Source organism: Gopherus evgoodei, chromosome 11, assembly GCF_007399415.2.
Source record: "Gopherus evgoodei ecotype Sinaloan lineage chromosome 11, rGopEvg1_v1.p, whole genome shotgun sequence".
Taxonomy (NCBI): domain Eukaryota; kingdom Metazoa; phylum Chordata; order Testudines; family Testudinidae; genus Gopherus; species Gopherus evgoodei.
The window spans coordinates 11,212,963-11,230,392 of record NC_044332.1 but is presented as its reverse complement, the minus strand read 5'-3'; the positions used below and the strand labels follow the sequence as shown (position 1 = coordinate 11,230,392).

Sequence of the window (17,430 nt, the reverse complement as noted above, 5' to 3'; positions counted from 1 at the left end):
GCAAATTCCCAAGGTATGACATGTTGCCATAAGCAGATAACCGTAAGGCAGCGTTCTTCAGTTGGCAGCCTGCCGGCCCGATCCACCCTGCAAGGGCCTTGCGTTCGGGCCTGCCAGCATGGGCATAGTTTGGGGGAGCATGGGAGAGGACAGAGTTTCCCCTGCCCCCAAATATACAAGTTAAACCATGTCTCTGCCTGTCAGGCATTAGCTGTTCCTTCCTGCTCCCTGCTGGGGGGCCCCCTACAGTATGGGCTACCTGGCTCCAGCTTCACCCCAGACTCCCCAGATGTGAAGATTGGACTAAGCTGCGTTTCTACATTGCGGCAGCCAGGCAGCAGCCTGCTAAGCCAGACTGGGATCTGCACTTGGATGCAAGTTAGGGCTTCTGAAAATTGCCATTGTGCCTCTCTCTCTATCTCAGAGTAGCTACCACACTGCAATGACATAGCTATTGGACCTAATAAGCCACTGTTTATCCGAGATTGGCCCTGAGCCAGCAGTGCCGGAAATGAGCGCAACTCGTGGTCTCAGCTGCTGCCGAAGGATGTCATGAAGACAGTTGTGTAGGCAAGAACTCCAGCTGTAGGCATTTTCTTCTGGAGGCTGGCAGATCTTGTAGAAGTGGGTATTGCTTTGCCTTGTACACAGCAGGTTATTTTCGTCCATACTAGCCTGTAAGTGCCAGGTTTCCGGATTTGCAATCCAATATCAAACATGTCCTTAAAGTATCATTTGTCTATAGCACTTCCTTGTTTGCGTAAGTCCACAGCCTCTCAGCAGTGGTAATCCTTTGGCAAACTCTCTGTAGGGGGAGGAGTGGATTAGCAGGGGCGGCTCTAGGGATTTTGCTGCCCCAAGCACAGTAGGCAGGCTGCCTCCGGCGGTTTGCCTGCGGATGGTGCGCTGATTCCACGGCTTCGGCGGACCTCCCGCAGGCGTGCCTGTGGGAGGTCCACCGAAGCCGCCAGACCAGCGGAACCTCTGCAGGCACGCCTGCAGGAGGTCCACTGAAGCCACGGAACCAGCGGACCCTCCGCAGGCAAACCACCCGAGGCAGTCTGCCTGCCGCCCTCGCGGCGCCGGCAGATCGCCCCCTGCGGCTTGCCACCCCAAGCACGCGCTTGGTGTGCTGAGGCCTGGAGCTGCCCCTGTGGATTAGACAAGGCCCAGAAGATATGTACTTCAACTTGGAGGCACAAACAGCGCTGTGCCTTCAGGAGGAAGGGAATGATTTGATTCTATTTTCACAGAACCTAAGATTTCTGAGCACTATTTATCATCATTTCTATCCAACAGCCTCTCCCCGGTTTAGACACCTACATCCCACAAGCTTGGAATCTTGTAGAAACGGCTACCAAATACCAGAGGGTTAGATTGTCCCTGGCTATAGTACAGGTGTACAGGGCTGAGTGGATGCACCTCACCAGGGGGAGAGAAGGGGAATGCAAGAGGAACTTCCCATCCTGTTTGGCTGGTCACACGCTATGCAAAGGCAGAGACAGATTGTTTCCGGCCTAAGGAAGTACTTTGTGCTCAGCTGGCTGAATAATCTAGCTATCAACTTGTGAGGCATAAGCAGCAGCACGACTAGGGGCCCAATTCTTAGTTACACCAGTGAAAATCAGGGGTGACCTCAGAGGGCCAGTGTTGCTTAGTGCATAGAGCATTGGACAGGATCTCAAGATTCCTGGATTCTAGTCCCAACTCTGCAACTGATCTGCTGTGACCTTGGACCAGTAATCACTATCTGTGCCTCAATTTCCTCACCTATAAAATAGGCACAATGGCACCCGAGTCCTTTGTAAAGTCAAGAATCTATATTTCAGAAGAGACCGGCAAAAGCTACTGCAAGACTGGGTTGGAGCGAGAATAGCCAGGATTAGAGTGAATGTTAACCAATCCCTCCTTTTTACTCTGGCAAACTATTACTTAGGATACAGCTTTCCCCTCTTCATTTAAATCTCTGACTCCCTAAATCTCTCACAGCCGAATTCCAAACCTTTAGCTCAGTGAAACTTCGTTCTTGGTCTCCTGGTGCCAAACAGTTTAGCAGGGGTTGGGGAGGAAGTAAGAGGCTGAGAAAGTTTTATTTCACCCAGGTCAAGTCCTCTGGGCTACAGCGAAAGCTTCTGTCAGTTTCAGTTTAGTGGGACTGCTCTTTTGAAAGGCCAGATTTTCCACTGCTTGAGAAACATTTCTGGCCTCCAGACACAAGGTGGGGGGGAGACAGAACAGTGATGTTAGTTCAGTTCAGCTCCCAGGACTAAAGGAGATGAGATTTCATAGCTTTTGCTTGAGGCAAAGTTCCTTTCACCACCCTCATCTGTCCAGCTCTTTGTATCTTTAAGGGCGTTCAGTTCTAATGCAGCAAGTTCCAACTGAATTGTGTTAACGGAGCGGAAAGGCAGAAGATTAAGCAGCCATTTGGAGCACCTTTTGGTTACGGGCAGGAATGAGTGCTGGCTGAGTCTCAGGTTTGATTGGAGCTGAGAACCAAGAAGCTTGAAGGCTGGAGGAGGTAGGCACAAAATAACATCAACAGTCACAGGAATTTGGTCACTAAGGGATGCATGCTCAAAAGGAGTTGGACTCCTAACTTTCATTGAACTGGTGACTCTTACTCTTAGGTCCTAGGCTTTCACACCTTTCAGATATCCAAGTGCACTTGTTTTCAGGGGTTTCCCCATTATTTCTGCTATGAGCTTCAGCAGCTGGAAGGAATCAAGTTGAAGGCACCTGGTTTGTGGGGAGGGGGAGAGAACACCTTAAAATAAATCTAGGGCCCTCTCCCAGGCCATTCTGTAACAACTCCCCCAGCTGTACTGCCTAGGATTGACGCACACACATACCCCATCATGGCACCAAAATGCTGTTATTTTTTTTTTTTGTAGCCATCACAGCAAGGAGAGGGTTGGTTGTTTGGGGTTTTTTTGAGGCGGGAGCTCAAAGTGACTAATGAGGTACAGCAGTGATGGAAGCTCCCTTAAAGCAGGGGCTCCATGGCACCTGAGCTGAGGCCCCGCCCCTTCCCCATGAGACCACGCCCCCTGCTTGCTCATCTCTGCCCCTCCCTCCCCCATCGCTCACCCTTATGGGAGGCAAAGAGTGATGGGCCCACTGCCCCCCCAACCCCCATTCCGGTACCCCAATGAGGTAGGTTTACAGCTGTTTATGGGGCGCTCCTCTGAAGCATGAACTGCGGCATGGGAGAAAGCACACAGTGGTTTCAAAATTTAACAAGTGGGTAGTGGAGGCTGGCCTCATAGGCTGATTGGAGAGGACCATCGATAGTGAATGAGAGAATAGACAGTGTGGGGACTGACGGAGAAGGGTCCTGAAAGTGAAGACAAGTAGCTTATGTTGAATGTGATGGCGGAAGTGGAAGGATGCAGAGCGAGGGATGATCTGGCCACAGGGCAGGCTACAAAACCAATATGTGCAGCAGCATTGTGAATGGGGCAAGGCTGCGCTTATGGAGGCTGGAGAAAAGGGTGCTGCCGTAATGGAGAGACGAGGTGGTGAGAACTTGGATGAGAATTTTAGCTGTATGGATTGGTAGGAAAGGCCATCTCTCAGAGGTGGTACGCACACTAGGGGCACTAAGACCCACAGGCTACCTCCCCTCATGGCCCTGGAGGAGACCTGCAGAGAGCAGCCAGCCAGAGGCGTCAGCTAGTAGGACCAGCCAAAGCAGGGAGCCCTGGACATTGCAGACAGCTGTAGAATGTAGGGTTGCCAGCTTTCTACTCACACAAAACCAAACTCTCTTACCCTGCTGCTCCTCTGAGGCCCCCCTTCCCCAAAGCCCTGCCCCCTGCTTACTCGATCTCCCCTCCCTCTGTCACTTGCTCTCCCCACCCTCACTCATTTTCCCAGGGCTGGCTCAGGGGGTTGGAATGTGGGAGGGTTCCAGCTGGGGGTGCAGGCTCTGGGGTGGACCCAGTGATGAGGGGTTTGGGGTGCTGGAGGGGGCTCTGGGCTAGGACCAAGGGGTTTGGAAAGCAGGAGAGGGCTGTGTGCTGGGGCAGAGGGTTGGGGCATGAGGACTCCATTTGAGGGTGAAGGCTCTGGTGATGAGGGGTTTGGATAAAGGAGGGTGCTCTGGGTTGGGACTGAAGAGGGTGGGGCAGGGGTTGGAGATGAGGGGTTTGGGGTGTAGGAGGGTACTTTGGACTGGGACTGAGGGGGATCAGGGGCGCTGGCTCCCAGTGGCCCTTACCTCAGGCAGCTCCTGGAAGCAGCAGCATGTCTCCCCTCCAGCCCCTATGCAGAGGTATGGCCAGGCAGCTCTGCGCACTGCCCATCTGCAGGCACCGCCACCCAGCTCCCACTGGCTGCGCTTCCTGACCAATGGAAGCTACAGAGCCAGTGCTTGGGGCAGGGGCAGTGTGCCAAACCCCCGGCTGCCCCTACATGTAGGAGCCGGAGCAGGGCCATGCTGCTTCTTCCAGGAGCTGCATGGAGCCACAGCAGGCAGAGCGCCTGCCTTAGCCCTGCTGCGCTGCCAACCGGACTTTTAAATGACATGGTCAGCGGTGCCGACCGGAGCTGCCGGGGTCCCCTTTCAACCGGGCATTCTGGTTGAAAATATCAGACTCCTGGCAAGTCTAGTAGAATGGGCTGTCTGTGTTCTATGTTGAGTAGCTGTTTGCTCCAATCCTCCCGCTCCCTCACAGCCACTGCACTCCACCCCATCACCACTCCCCAACCCATTTGCTAGATCCCCTCTTAACTACCCCTTCACAATTGGGGAGCTAACATGCGGTCTGCCACTCTCAGGGTTCCCTCCCCACTCAACTTTAGGGTACAGATGTGGGGACCCGCATGAAAGACTCCCTAAGCTTAGAAACCAACTTAGGTTAAAACTTCTCCAAGGCACAAATTCTCCCTTGTACCTTCGATTAGGTAAATGCTGCCACTACCATGTGATTCAAACAAACATTTAGGGAGAGCCACTTGGAGCCCTATCTCCCCTGCAAGCCCTCCACCCTCTTTCCTGGGGAGGCTTGAGAATAAACAAGATGAGCACAGACCAACCTTGGGTTTTTTAGGACACTAAAAAAACCCATCAGAGAGTCTTAAAAAAAACAGAACTTTATTAGAAAGAAAAAGGGTAAAAGAAGCACCGCTGTAAAGTTAGAATGGAAGATAATCTCACAGGGCAATCAGATTCAAAACACAGAGGATTTCCCTCTAGGCAAAACCTTAAAATTACAAAAAAAAGAAAAGAAAAGAAAAGAAAAGAAAAGAAAAAAGACAGGACTACACCTTCTCAGCACAGAGAAAATCACAAGCCAAAACAAAAGATAATCTAACATATTCCCGTGCTAGTACTTACTAATTCTATAGGAGTTGGATTACTTGCTTTCTTGATCTGTCTCTGGCAAAGAGCCATATGGAACAGCCTCCCCCCCCCCCCCAGATTTGAAAGTATCTTGTCCCCTTATTGGTCGTATGGGTCAGGTGTCAGCCAGGTTACTTTATCTTCGTAACCCTTTACAGATAAGAGGATTTTGTGCCTCTGGCCAGGAGGGATTTTATAGTACTGTATACAGAAAGATGGTTACCCTTCCCTTTATATTTATGACAGCCACCATCCCATTGGTAACTCTGATGGTGTGTTCTGCCCCTTCCCCCACCCTGCGGCTGTCTTGTCTATTTAAACAATATTGTCTCACTGTTTCCTTGTACTCCCCATCTGTCTGTCTCCATCTGTTATCTCATGTCCAACTGCTAGACTGTCAGCTCTTTGGACCAGGGACTGGCTTTTTTGTTTGGTGTTTGTACAGCACCTAGCACAAAGGGATCTTGGTCCTCTAGGATATGATAATACATCTAAATGATATTAAAGCCAGTTTTCACTGGGTTAGGCATAAAGGCCCTGTAATTCTAGTCTGTGTTTGCTAGGCTACACCTGAGTGGTACTTAGCCTCCATATTAGCTCTTTCTGGTCTGCTGGTTCAGTGCAGAACTGCTGCACTGTGAAAAGTGGTTTCCTGGCCTCCTCATGGGGGCCTAAAGTTAGGTATCGACAAGTCTGAAGTTTGGACTTTGACCCCTGCTAACCTGAGTTTCCCCTCCCGGAGAATGGAGGTAGCACTCACCCGTCTTTGTGAAGAGCTTCGCCATTCTCAGATGAGCAGCTTTACATAAGCAGGCCTGACAGACCTGCTGCTTTTCCCAACAGATGACAAGTGCTCAGCATTTTCTTCCAGCCTGCTGGGAAGCACAACTAGTCTGCTGCCAAACTCTGGACTCGACACAGGAGAGGTGAAGGCTATTTCAAGTGACATTCACCTTTGTGTAGAGGGCCAGGTGTAACAGAACATACACCTGTATTCTCACCCTACACGCCACTGTAATAATCTTTGTACAAAATATGCCTTGTGAGGTATCATTTGAAAACTAATCACTCACTGGTCAATGTGTGTGTAGCAACATTATACGTAAAGTTAGGAATTCCCGCTGAATTATGTTGGTAGCAAACATTCAAATCCACATAGCCCCAGTTAAGATCTGCCTGACCAGTCCTGTCATAATAGAGGAATGTGTGTTTACTTCAGTTTAAATACAAGTTGTAATCAGGGTTCTCAGACAACAAGAGGGAGAAGACAGGAGACAAGAGAAAAAAATTATAATCAGTGTTTCACTTAACAGAGGTGAGAAAAAACAGTGTGCAACCTCTTTCATCACCAAACACCATGGTGCCTTCTTTACTGCTTGAATGAACCTTAAACTAGGGGTAACCCACAGGAAAATGTATTTCAAAGGGGGGACTTGACTATAAAAGTGAGGGGCAAGAACACCCCAAGTTCTCTCTCTCTCTCCCCATCTTTTCTCTTCACTTAAGGCGACAAAAGAAACAGAATGTTGGGAGCAAATCCTGGCCTGGGAGTTTGGTCAGCAATATTACTGGAAGTGTGGGAGTTCACCTTCAACCAAGTCCAATTTGTTACTTTTAGTAGTAGGAAGCATTTAACCTTTGTTTCTCTGGTGACGACTTCTGACTTTAATGCCCTATGCTTGTACTCCCTTAATCTCTCTCTTTGTAGTTAACTAAACTTATTCCTTAATCAAAATGAATCCAGTGTTTTGAACTATGTGGGTAACACCCTGTTGTACACTAATAACCCTAGAGGGGCAACAGACCTAGTATATCTGGACTGTCCAGGAGAGAGTTGGATGGCGCAAAACACGTTTTGGGGGGAAATTCGGGACTGGGAGTGTGTTGGGTCACCTGCAAGTTGTAACCGAGGCTTCTGGAAGCCAGTGTAGCTGGTGTTTGCTGACAGGTTGCTGGATCAAGGCTGTGGCTATACAGAGACACTCAGGGTGTGACCTGCACATAGGCCCTGACTCTGTGGGTGCTCTGGGGCTCAAGCACTCAGTGAAAAAAATAAGGGCTGCTCAGTCCCCATGAGCCACAGTCATAGGTGCCATGTGACTCTTGCGTTTGGGGAGGCTGGGCAGGAGCCCTGGAAACTCCCTAGATGTTGGGGGGGGGGGAACTAACACCCAGACTGTGGCCTGCCTGCTCCTCTCTGCCATGGCCCCCTCACCCATTCTTCTCTATCCTCTCCCACAAGCCCTCCCAGGTACCAGTGATAGACACATTCAATAAGTAAGTGTATAAATATGCTGAAAATAGCCTCTCCCCAAACTGGCAGAGCCCGCTCCCAAACACACACCTCTCCTCAAAAAGCACCCACCGCCTGTGGACCTACATGCTGTTCGGCTGTTTGCAAGAAGCTCAGGTTGGGAGCTGCAGCGGCACAGCTGAGGCACCACAGCTTGCTGGACACAATCCCTCACTGGTCTGGGTTGCACCCCAGAATGTCATTGCCCCCCCTTCAGCCTAAAGCACCATTATGTTCCCAAAATAAGCAAGAGGAACATGGGTCCTGCACTGGGCCTCTCCGCAGGCATGACTAGCGCCCAAGATGATGTGTGTGTAGAAGTCGCTTGGGGATAAAACGGTCGCTTCTCAGAACATGTTAACTGATTTCTGATCCCCCTCCCCAAACTCACAAGACAGAAGTCATAAGCTATTGCTTCAAGCCTGGTGTTTTCATGAGTTATTCAAATTTACAATCCACTGCTTGTTTGGGTACATTAATGAGTATATGGAAGTGTTAGAGATTATTTAATTCTCACTTGTGCATTCAGCCAGTAAGGAGCTAACTCATTATATGGCACATGGGAAACACCCAGTGATGTTCTAAAGCGTGAGCTATGAAAGCAAATAGCATAAACACACTAGTGCAAATGATTCTCAGCTGCTATAGGCCAGGCCTTCTTACTAGCATCACAGAAGAGCCCATATAGTGCATGCTTTTCTGCCAATTACTCCATGCAAATAAAAAGGAAAAAAAACACTCAGGAAATACTGTGTCATTTCTCTCGAGGCGAGACAATCATTTAAAAGCGAGTTACAATATTCTTAGTTAGTATGCAGTGTGGTTTAGCCCAAACAAGCTCATTCTTACCCAGAAACACAACTTTAAAAAGTACATTTAAAAGGAAAATTTTTATACTGGTTTGAATTTACATTGAAATTAATAAGTCACTATGCTTTGCTAAGAATCTGAAGGTGCATGTCTGTGCATGGCTTTTGCTCTCACAGCTCAGCCCTCACCTCCTCCACAGAGAGTAATCTCATAATCCTGTGGACTGAAAGGATCAAAGAGTACAATTTTGAAAAGCATTTACTAATTGACTTAGATGACTTAAGTCAGTCAGACTCACCATCCCAGGGTACCGCCTCATGGCGAAACTCAGCGCTACAGCCCTTCTGCCTCATCCTGGTCCTCCAGCAGCCTGTGCAGCAACTTGGGCTTCCAGCCAGCTCCCACCCCTTCCAGGGTAACAAGGCCGAGCTCAAAACTCAACAGAACAAAACATCTTCACCCCCACTCAGTTCACCACAGACTCCTCTCCTGGGCTCTGCAGAGTTCCTCCTCACTGTAACAAAGCACTGCCTCTCAGGGCTTTCTCCCTGGAGAGCTGGCTCCTCCCAAGCTTCTACCCTGCAATATTTCTTCTCCCAGGTTTCCTTTAGGCATCTCCTTCTCCCTACTCCCCTCAGGGACAATCCCAAGGAATCTGTTTCTCCCTACAAGCCCCTCTGTAGTTCCTTTGCCAGAGGGGAAGAGCCCTCCCCACTACTGCTCTCCTGTAAGTAAAGCCCTGCATTGCTACAGGAACCACCTACTTGGGTTCCTCCCAGCGAGGTCTAATCCTTAATGATGCATGTCCTCTCCAGGTGCCACAGCATGGGCTAATTGGGCTCCCTGTAACCCTGTCACTGCCAGTGTGGACTTTATATATCACAAAGTCAATTAGATGCTTTTCAAAATGAGGTCTCCCCGTGGTTAGATATAAAGATGGTCCTGCAATGTGGGTGCTGGGTCTCATAACTCTGCCTTCTTTCAGTGAAGCTCTGTAACGCCTCCCCTCCCCCGCCTTGAAAAAGAGGAGACGGTGGCAGCAGGAAAGAAAAAAGCTGCAGGACACCAGAGAAGAGGAGGGTAAAGAATCCAGCCCCAGGGAGCCCATCCAGTTGGGATCTGTGTAAGATTCAAAAGCATTTGGCTAGGACTGCAGTGGGAAGTGCTCATCCCTTTTGAAAAATCAGGCTTGGGGCTCAAATTGTCAGAGGAATTTAAGTATTTAACGTCCATTGATTTCTACGGGAGTTAGGCACAAATACCAGGACCTGGTCTTAGGAACCTAACTTTAGGGGCCCATTATTGGAAATGCGGATGTTTATTTTTCATGCCACTGTGCGTAAACCATTTAGTAAGAACATGCATGTACTGCTGTCTGAATGAGCCCCTTTGATTGGCTGCTTAAATTCCTGCATCTTCCATACTACATGTAGAAGGACCCCAGTGACCATATGAATGAGGCATTCACTTCCTAACCCAAAGATTGTGGGTTCAAGTCCTATCTGGGCTAAAAAACTACAATACAACTAGAATTTGTTCTCACCCAGATCTCGGCTCCAGTGGGCAGAGAAGTTCTTGTTTCCAGGGAAGTTGTAGCTTTATGAATTACCCTGTCCCTGCTCCATGACAAAGTTGTTCTCCTCAGAAACCCCCTCCCATCTTAACCCCTTTGGCAATGTGCTTATTCCTTATTACAGAATACTGTGAAATATTTCAAACCTTCGTAGACAATGTCATGCTCCTTTGTTCTGGAACAAAATACACATTTTCCACTAAGAGGTCCAGGGCCATGAACCTTGATTTAAGGATGAGGAGATTTGACTAATGACGATAAAAAGAGTTTTGCTATCTTCATGCAGTACTAAAACAGCACAAAAGCATTTAAACTGCAATATCTCCATATTTTATCATAACTTATCGACCACCTTCCATGCATGTCATAAGGCTGAGCAATAAGCAAATGGAACAGTATAGCTTAACCAGCTTAAACTGCTGTCAACCCCAGCATAAGGGACATATCCTACTAACAATGAAACCAACAGCAACCTCAGAGGAGGAAGGATAGCTCAGTGGTTTGAGAGCCTTAGCCTGCTAAACCCAGGGTTATGAGCTCAATCCTTGAGGGGGCCATTTAGGGATGTAGGGCAAAAATCTGTGAAGGGGTTGGACTAGATGACCTCCTGAGGTCCCTTCCAACCCTGATATTCTATGATTCTCTCCTTTCCCTCCACTCTCCCCTTCAATGGGAGCAAGATTGGGACCTAAATACAATTTTCATTAGAGAAGATGTTTTGAATTTAGAGAAAGTAAGGGACCAGGATGGAGATTAGCAGCCTAGAGGAAGCACAGGGCTCATTGTAACAGCCATCTGGAGAGCCTGTGGAGGTGAGGAGAGCTTTCCAGGATTGAAGCTGCATTTCTGTACCCTATAAATCTTGGAATAAGTCAGTTTTCCAATAATATTTTGGAGTCTCAGCATTGGCCAATGGATCATTCACTAGAATTAGGGGAGGAAAATGAATCAAGGAAAACAACCTACAAGAGCAACAGTTCTGCTTCCAAGACTTTATTCTGTTAGGAACAAGCAGTGCTTTTGCTATAACCGACTGCTGTGTTCAGGGGCAGCTCCAGGCCCCAGCACGCCAAGCGTGTGCTCGGGGTGGCATGCCGCGGGGTGTGCTATGCCGGCTGCCGGGAGAGCGGCAGGCAGCTCCGGTGGACCTCCACCGGAGCCAGCTGCCACCCTCCCGGTGGCCAGCATAGCGCCCCCTGCGGCATGCCGCCGTGCTTGGGGCAGCGAAATGTCTAGAGCCGCCCCTGGCTGTGATCATCCACTGTTTCAGTGCCATGTCTCACTGTGTTTTGCTCCATTGCTTCCTGCACCTGCCCCTCATTCAGACTGTGGCTGGACCCTTCAGGTGTTTGGGGATTATAAAATGTGATGTGTTCTACGGTTGTGGAGGAAGGGAGCATGACTCTGTGTGTGTGGGTGTTAACATTGCCTGTCAATCTTGGAGACAGTCAGAAATCTCATGAATAAGATTCTAGAGTGGAACAAACTTGCCAACAATATGTATGATAATTACTCATGCTAACGTGTATAGCAGCTTCCTCCTGACAAGTACCACAAAGAAGAAAGAATCGGCTTTTGGTGAAGGCCCCAGACTGAGCTTTAGGCTGCATTCAGTTCCCAGCTTTGCCGCAAACTCCCTGGGTAAGTCACTTAAATCTATCTGTGCCTCAGTTCCCCATGGAAGAATCTTTCCTTTCCCCCTCCCTCTGTTTAGATCGTAAGTTCTCCAGGGTTGGGATTGTCTCTTGTTATGTTTGCACAGTGCCTGGCATTATGGGGCCCTGATCTTGGCTGAGGTCTCTAGATATCCCTTAGATATTATGAGAAACTTTCTAACTTCAGCATACTTAAGCTCTGGAACTGGCTACCAAGGGAGGTTGTGGAATCTGCACCAGTGAAAGTTTTTGAGAACAAGCTGGACAAATACCTGTCAACGATGGTTTAGGTTTACTTGGTCTTGCCTCAGAGCAGGGGGCTGGACTTGATGACCTTTCATGGTCCCTTCCTGCCCTACATTTCTACATTTCTATGAAACAATAAGAGAAATAACTTGCAATAATCTCTTTTAACCTTGAAAAGTCTGGCTTCTGTGTAGCTAAGCAGTGCGGCAGCATTTCAGTAGGTTATAAGCAAAAACTGACAACAGCAGTTTGCAAAGTAATCAAGGGTTCCTTTAATTAACAATGATAGACTTCAGAAGCATTCAAGCCAAAACTCTGCAAGAAATAAATTATAATAATTAGATGTCTATAGAATGGTACCTCACCCGATCCATCCTGTGGCTGATTACTGATTAAGTGTATAAATACTAATCGTGACATATAGATCTACTTTTTCAATTAATTGTCTTTATAAATGATTTTTAAAATGACCGAGTAATTGGTTTGCAAGAAGTGCTGCAGTGACCGAGAGTAATTATTGAGAAGTGGCATTAGTCCAAAGCATGTCATCTCTGCCTGAATAAAGGGTTGTTATCCAGAGGAAATGTATATAGGTACAGCGCACCTCTCTGGTCAGGACAGTGTTAAATGTCAAGTGTGCACTGTTCTTTCTCCACATTTTGCCTTAGGTTACCAAGCTTCCAACGTGCTGCTGATTCCACAAGGGCTTGCTGAGTCTGGCCGAGAGGGATTAGTCCACAGGAAGATAGGTCTCGATTGATTTAGTGAGATCCTGGGGCACGCTAGCCTACACAATGCCCTCGCTCCGCTTGCTCCGCCACACCACCAGTGCCGTCATGAGCAGGGTGATGAGGATGGGGACCACAAGGAACGGGTATAGGATGTTGTTCGGTGGGTCACGTAGAGACCTCCCAGACAGGGAGCAATTTTTGAAATAGTGCTTGTGAATGGCTATGAAGAACTCATCCACCAGCTGGTTCGGCCAATAGCAAGCCAGTTTCTCGGCTATCAGGAAGGTGCAGTTGGTGAGCTCGCCGTAGGAGCTGGAAAAGAAGAAGGCAATAGTCAGAAAGCTAGATGAGTTCAGAGCTGTCATTCACCAAACAGAGTGAGCTAAAACACCTCCAGGTTTGCTCTGCAGAGATGCTCAGCACCCAAAACTCCGCCTGGCAGCAGTGGGAGCTGCTTTGAAAACTGGGCCTCTCAGCTCTAATTACACTGGACACTATCGGCCAAGCCTGAGGGCTGGATCCTGTGAGCTGAAAGGACCCTCATCTCCCCCTGGTCTTAGAAGCACGTAACAAGCCCAAGATCTGAGACTGCCGAGCTTGTGGGATCAGATGCAGTCACAGCCTGAGGTGATGAGACCGCAAGTGCTTCGTGCTTGACTGAGCAATAATGCAAAAATGTCAAGGAGAGAATGGTGAGGGGTATTCACTGTGCTAACTCGCTCCTCAAAGACACACTCCAAAGGGCTTTAGAACCTAGATTTGTAAGGAAAATAAAACAAATTAATGCTTAGAAAAAGATCAGCAAGCATCACAATTGATGACATCCATAGCTCAGGACAAAGCACCAACCGCGGTGACTGAAATGCCTTCACCGTACATTTACAGCATATTTGAGAACAATAGCAATCACCAGCTGTCATAAACAGATAGTTAAGGGTTAATGTCTCTTTTACCTGTAAAGGGTTAACAGCTCAGTGAACCTGGCTGACACCTGACCCAAAGGACCAATCGGGGGACAAGATACTTTCAAATCTTGGTGGGGGGAAGTCTTTTGTTTGTGCTCTTTTGTTTTGGGGGTTGTTCGCTCTTGGGACTAAGAGGAACCAGACATCAATTCAGGCTCTCCAAAGCTTTCTGAACCAGTCTCTCATGTTTCAAAACTTGTAAGTAACAGCCAGGCAAGGCGTGTTAGTCTTATTTTTGTTTTCTCAACTTGTAATTGTTCCTTTTTGCTGAGAGGATTTTACCTCTGTTTGCTGTAACTTTGAACCTAAGGCTAGAGGGGGTTCCTCTGGGCTTAATGAATCTGATTACCCTGTAAAGTATTTTCCATCCTGATTTTACAGAGATGATATTTACCTTTCTTTTCTTTAATTAAAAGCCTTTTTTCTTAACACCTGATTGATTTTTCCTTGTTTTTAGATCCAAGGGGACTGGATCTGGACTCACCAGTGATTGGTGGGAGAAAGGAGGGGGGATGGTTAATTTCTCCTTGTTTTAAGATCCAAGAGATTGGATCTGGACTCACCAGGGAATTGGTGAAGGAGTCTCTCAAGGCTAACCAGGGAGGGGAAGGTTTTGGGGGGGGAAAGGGAGTGATCTAGACACAAACTTCTGGATGGTGGCAGTGACACCAGATCTAAGCTAGTAATTAAGCTGAGAAGTGTCCATGCAGGTCCCCACACTTGTACCCTAAAGTTCAGAGGGGGAAGGAACCTTGACACCAGCTCTGATCCACCACTGGTTAATGAGCCCCCAAAAACACAATTCTTCATGTTGGAAGCAGACAGGATTTCACATGCACAAGAGATCCAGACAATGAATGCAAAACTTGTGTTCCTTTTCAAGTTGTGCTGTTGTCAGGTTGGGCATGTGATGGGTTTGGGCCCTTTGGGGTGTCACCTGATGTGCTGAGACACCACTGAGCCTGTTTATTCTGCCAGGCGGGTTCCCTTTACCTGGCCTTGCTGGGTTAGGCTCACAAGCCTCTTCCAGCCAAGCGCACAGGCAGGGTCACGCCAAGTTTCACAGAGACAGGGATCCGCTCTGGAAAGATTCAGCCCCAACACCCTGGTGCCGACTCCCTTTACAGGGTACAAAACCCAAAGGTTTTATGAAATTCACCCCCTCCCTCAATGTGGAGGGAGATATGAATTTTAAGTGAATATAAGAGATAACAGTCAGAACAAAGCAGATTACTGACCAAATAAAGCAAACTACGCAAGCTAAGCTCAATGTACTTAAGAAACACGTTACAAAATGTAAATTTTCATCCTAAATGTTATTTTAGACAGGTTGCAAAGTTTCTATGGGTTCAAAGTTCAAGTTATATTCCTTTTCAGACTGGACCGCTGTCTCAGTCTGGACTTCTCCCCCACCCACTTCCCTTCAGATGGCTTTTGCAGTCTTTCTTCTTGGGCAGACAGGCCATGGAGAGGAGTCGTCCTGTGTGCCTTCCTCCCCACCCTTAAACAGGATTTACATAAGGCAGGAATCCTTTGTTTCCCAAGCTTGACCCCCCTTCCCTTCCAGTGGAAAGTTACAAGAAGTCCCCGGTAATGTTTAGACCACCTGACTCTGTAGCATCACAGTGTCCATGAGTCAGTGTCAGTAAGGAGTGTCCGAATGCAGGAAGGCCAAGCCTTTCCACAATCCATTGTCCTCACTAATGGGCCATCTGCCCTGTCTGGCTTTTCCATTGTTGTACCTGAAGTGTTAGCAGGGGCCATCCCCCAAAGTAGCACAGTTCAAATACAGATACATAGTCAATATTCCTAACTTCAGATGCAGAAATGATACAGGCATACAAATTGGATAATCACATTCAGTAAATTATAACCTTTCCAATGATAGCTTACAAGACCCATCTAGCATAAAGTAAATCTCAGTGATGTCATTCATATTGTAAGCATATTTTCATAAAGAATATGGAGTGAAATGTCACAGGGAATTCTATAGCATTTATAATATGATTTGAGGTGGATGTGTAGGAGAGTGGCTAGTTTATTTGATTGTAATCCTTGCTATTAGTTCTCTTTTATTAAGGGGTGCAAAAAGGCCCTTTATGCTAGACCCCCCATTTTTTTATATTGCATATTACAGTGTACTTTATTTAGTAATCCTTTGATGCACTTGAAACTTAAATGTATCCCTACCATACTAAACATCTACTGAGATTTCAAGGCAGCTTTTAAAAATAGTCTGTTTAGCATTAATTCTCCAGACAGGTTTTTCATTCCCTCAACGGCAAACCAATAAAAATTTATGGCCAACGTTTCCAGTTTCTGCAAAGCCAAGAAAGAATACTATGTTCAATCTATGTTGAAATATATTATTTTGACAAATTAAGCACTCTGCAAAAATTAGTGGTAACCAGTAGGTAATACCTTTCCTAAACTTAATCAACATAAAAAAGTATCTCAAGGTTTCCTCTGAGCATCAGTACAGTAGAACCTTGATTTTAATTAACACCCATCTTAGAAAAGACCAGCTATACAAACCGTTTTTCCTGATATTTTGCAGGAGAGGCTTTGTGGGGGGGGGGGTTGAGGGTGGGGAGGGAGGGGTGGAATCGCATAACGTAAGTGATGTTGATGAAGAAAAAGTCCATGATAGTAGTAAAATATCCGAGACTTCTTGTCCTGGGAGATTTCAACAGACACATCAACAAGGCTGTGGATGCGAAAGCCAGAAAATTCATCTCCTCACTTGTCTCATCTCTGGTCCAACCTACATGGCAACTGACTTGATTTTTGGCCTAGATGTCAAGACAGAGGACATCACAACCCAGCCACTCTCTTGGACAGACCATCACCTCATTAAGGCAGTGGTCAGAGACTTTCCAGGTCCCAGGTCACAAGATGGACCAAAGATCCTGATTCGATTACGATGACTCATGCACTCCAACAAATTACAAAGCTTGCTAAAGGACACCCTCGCTCACAGGACGAGGAGTCGAGGACCTGGTAAATAGTTACCATTCTACACTGGTCTTGGCCATTGACATATTGGCCCCCAAGCAGCTCCTTCCTCCCCACCACCCACACAGATCTCCCTGGTTTTCTGACACCCTGCAGCAGATGAAGAGAGGGCAGAAACTCAAGCACCAATGGTAGGGAAAAAAAGGCTGATTCAGACAGGATGAAACTTAACTTATTTCTCAAAGCCTACGCTGAGCCTGTATTACAGGCCAAACAAACCTTCCAATCAGCCTCCACTGAGGCTGCCAAATTCTCCCCCAAGAGTTATTCAAGGTGGTAAACAGCATCATTAATCCTGAGTCACTGGAATCTGCATCAGAGCCCAGTACCAAGCATTGCCAATACCAGTACCAATACCCCCCCAATCAACAGCCCACTGGTACACCCAGAGTTCAGTACATTCACTCACCAAGAAGTTCAGGACATCTTAAAGGAGTCTCAACCCAAGACTTGTGAATCTGACCCATGCCCATCCTGGCTTGTGAAATGAGTCATGAGCAACTGGTGCCACTCCTGATCGAAATAGCCAATGCCTGATTGACAGAAGGTATCTTCCCTTTCTCCTTCAAACACACAGTAGTCTGACCAACACTGAAGAAGCCCAACTTGGATATTTCAGTTCTAGCTAACTATGGCCCTGTGTCAAACATTCATTCCTGCGGATACAAGCAGGAGCAGATGAACTCCTAGTGGCAGATGCTGGGTTCATGCAAAGGTCTTTAGTAGGAAACCCAAAGGCTAGATCACCCCTTGTCATCTTTGCCTGAGCAAGGCGGTGTGCGGAAGGCTTCTCCA

General features: G+C 47.5%; 1 protein-coding gene across 2 annotated transcripts in view; it reads right to left on the bottom strand.

Annotated features, from left to right (window-relative positions):
- Nucleotides 1-12,196: 12,196 nt before the first annotated feature.
- RAMP1 (receptor activity modifying protein 1) overlaps nt 12,197-17,430 on the bottom strand; it is a 121,183-nt gene continuing 115,949 nt past the window's right edge. For both annotated transcript variants that reach the window (XM_030580559.1, XM_030580560.1), the window contains exon 3: nt 12,197-12,967. In XM_030580559.1, the coding sequence (XP_030436419.1) occupies nt 12,712-12,967 (256 nt within the window). In that variant the 3' untranslated portion in view covers nt 12,197-12,711. The remainder of the gene's footprint in view (nt 12,968-17,430) is intronic.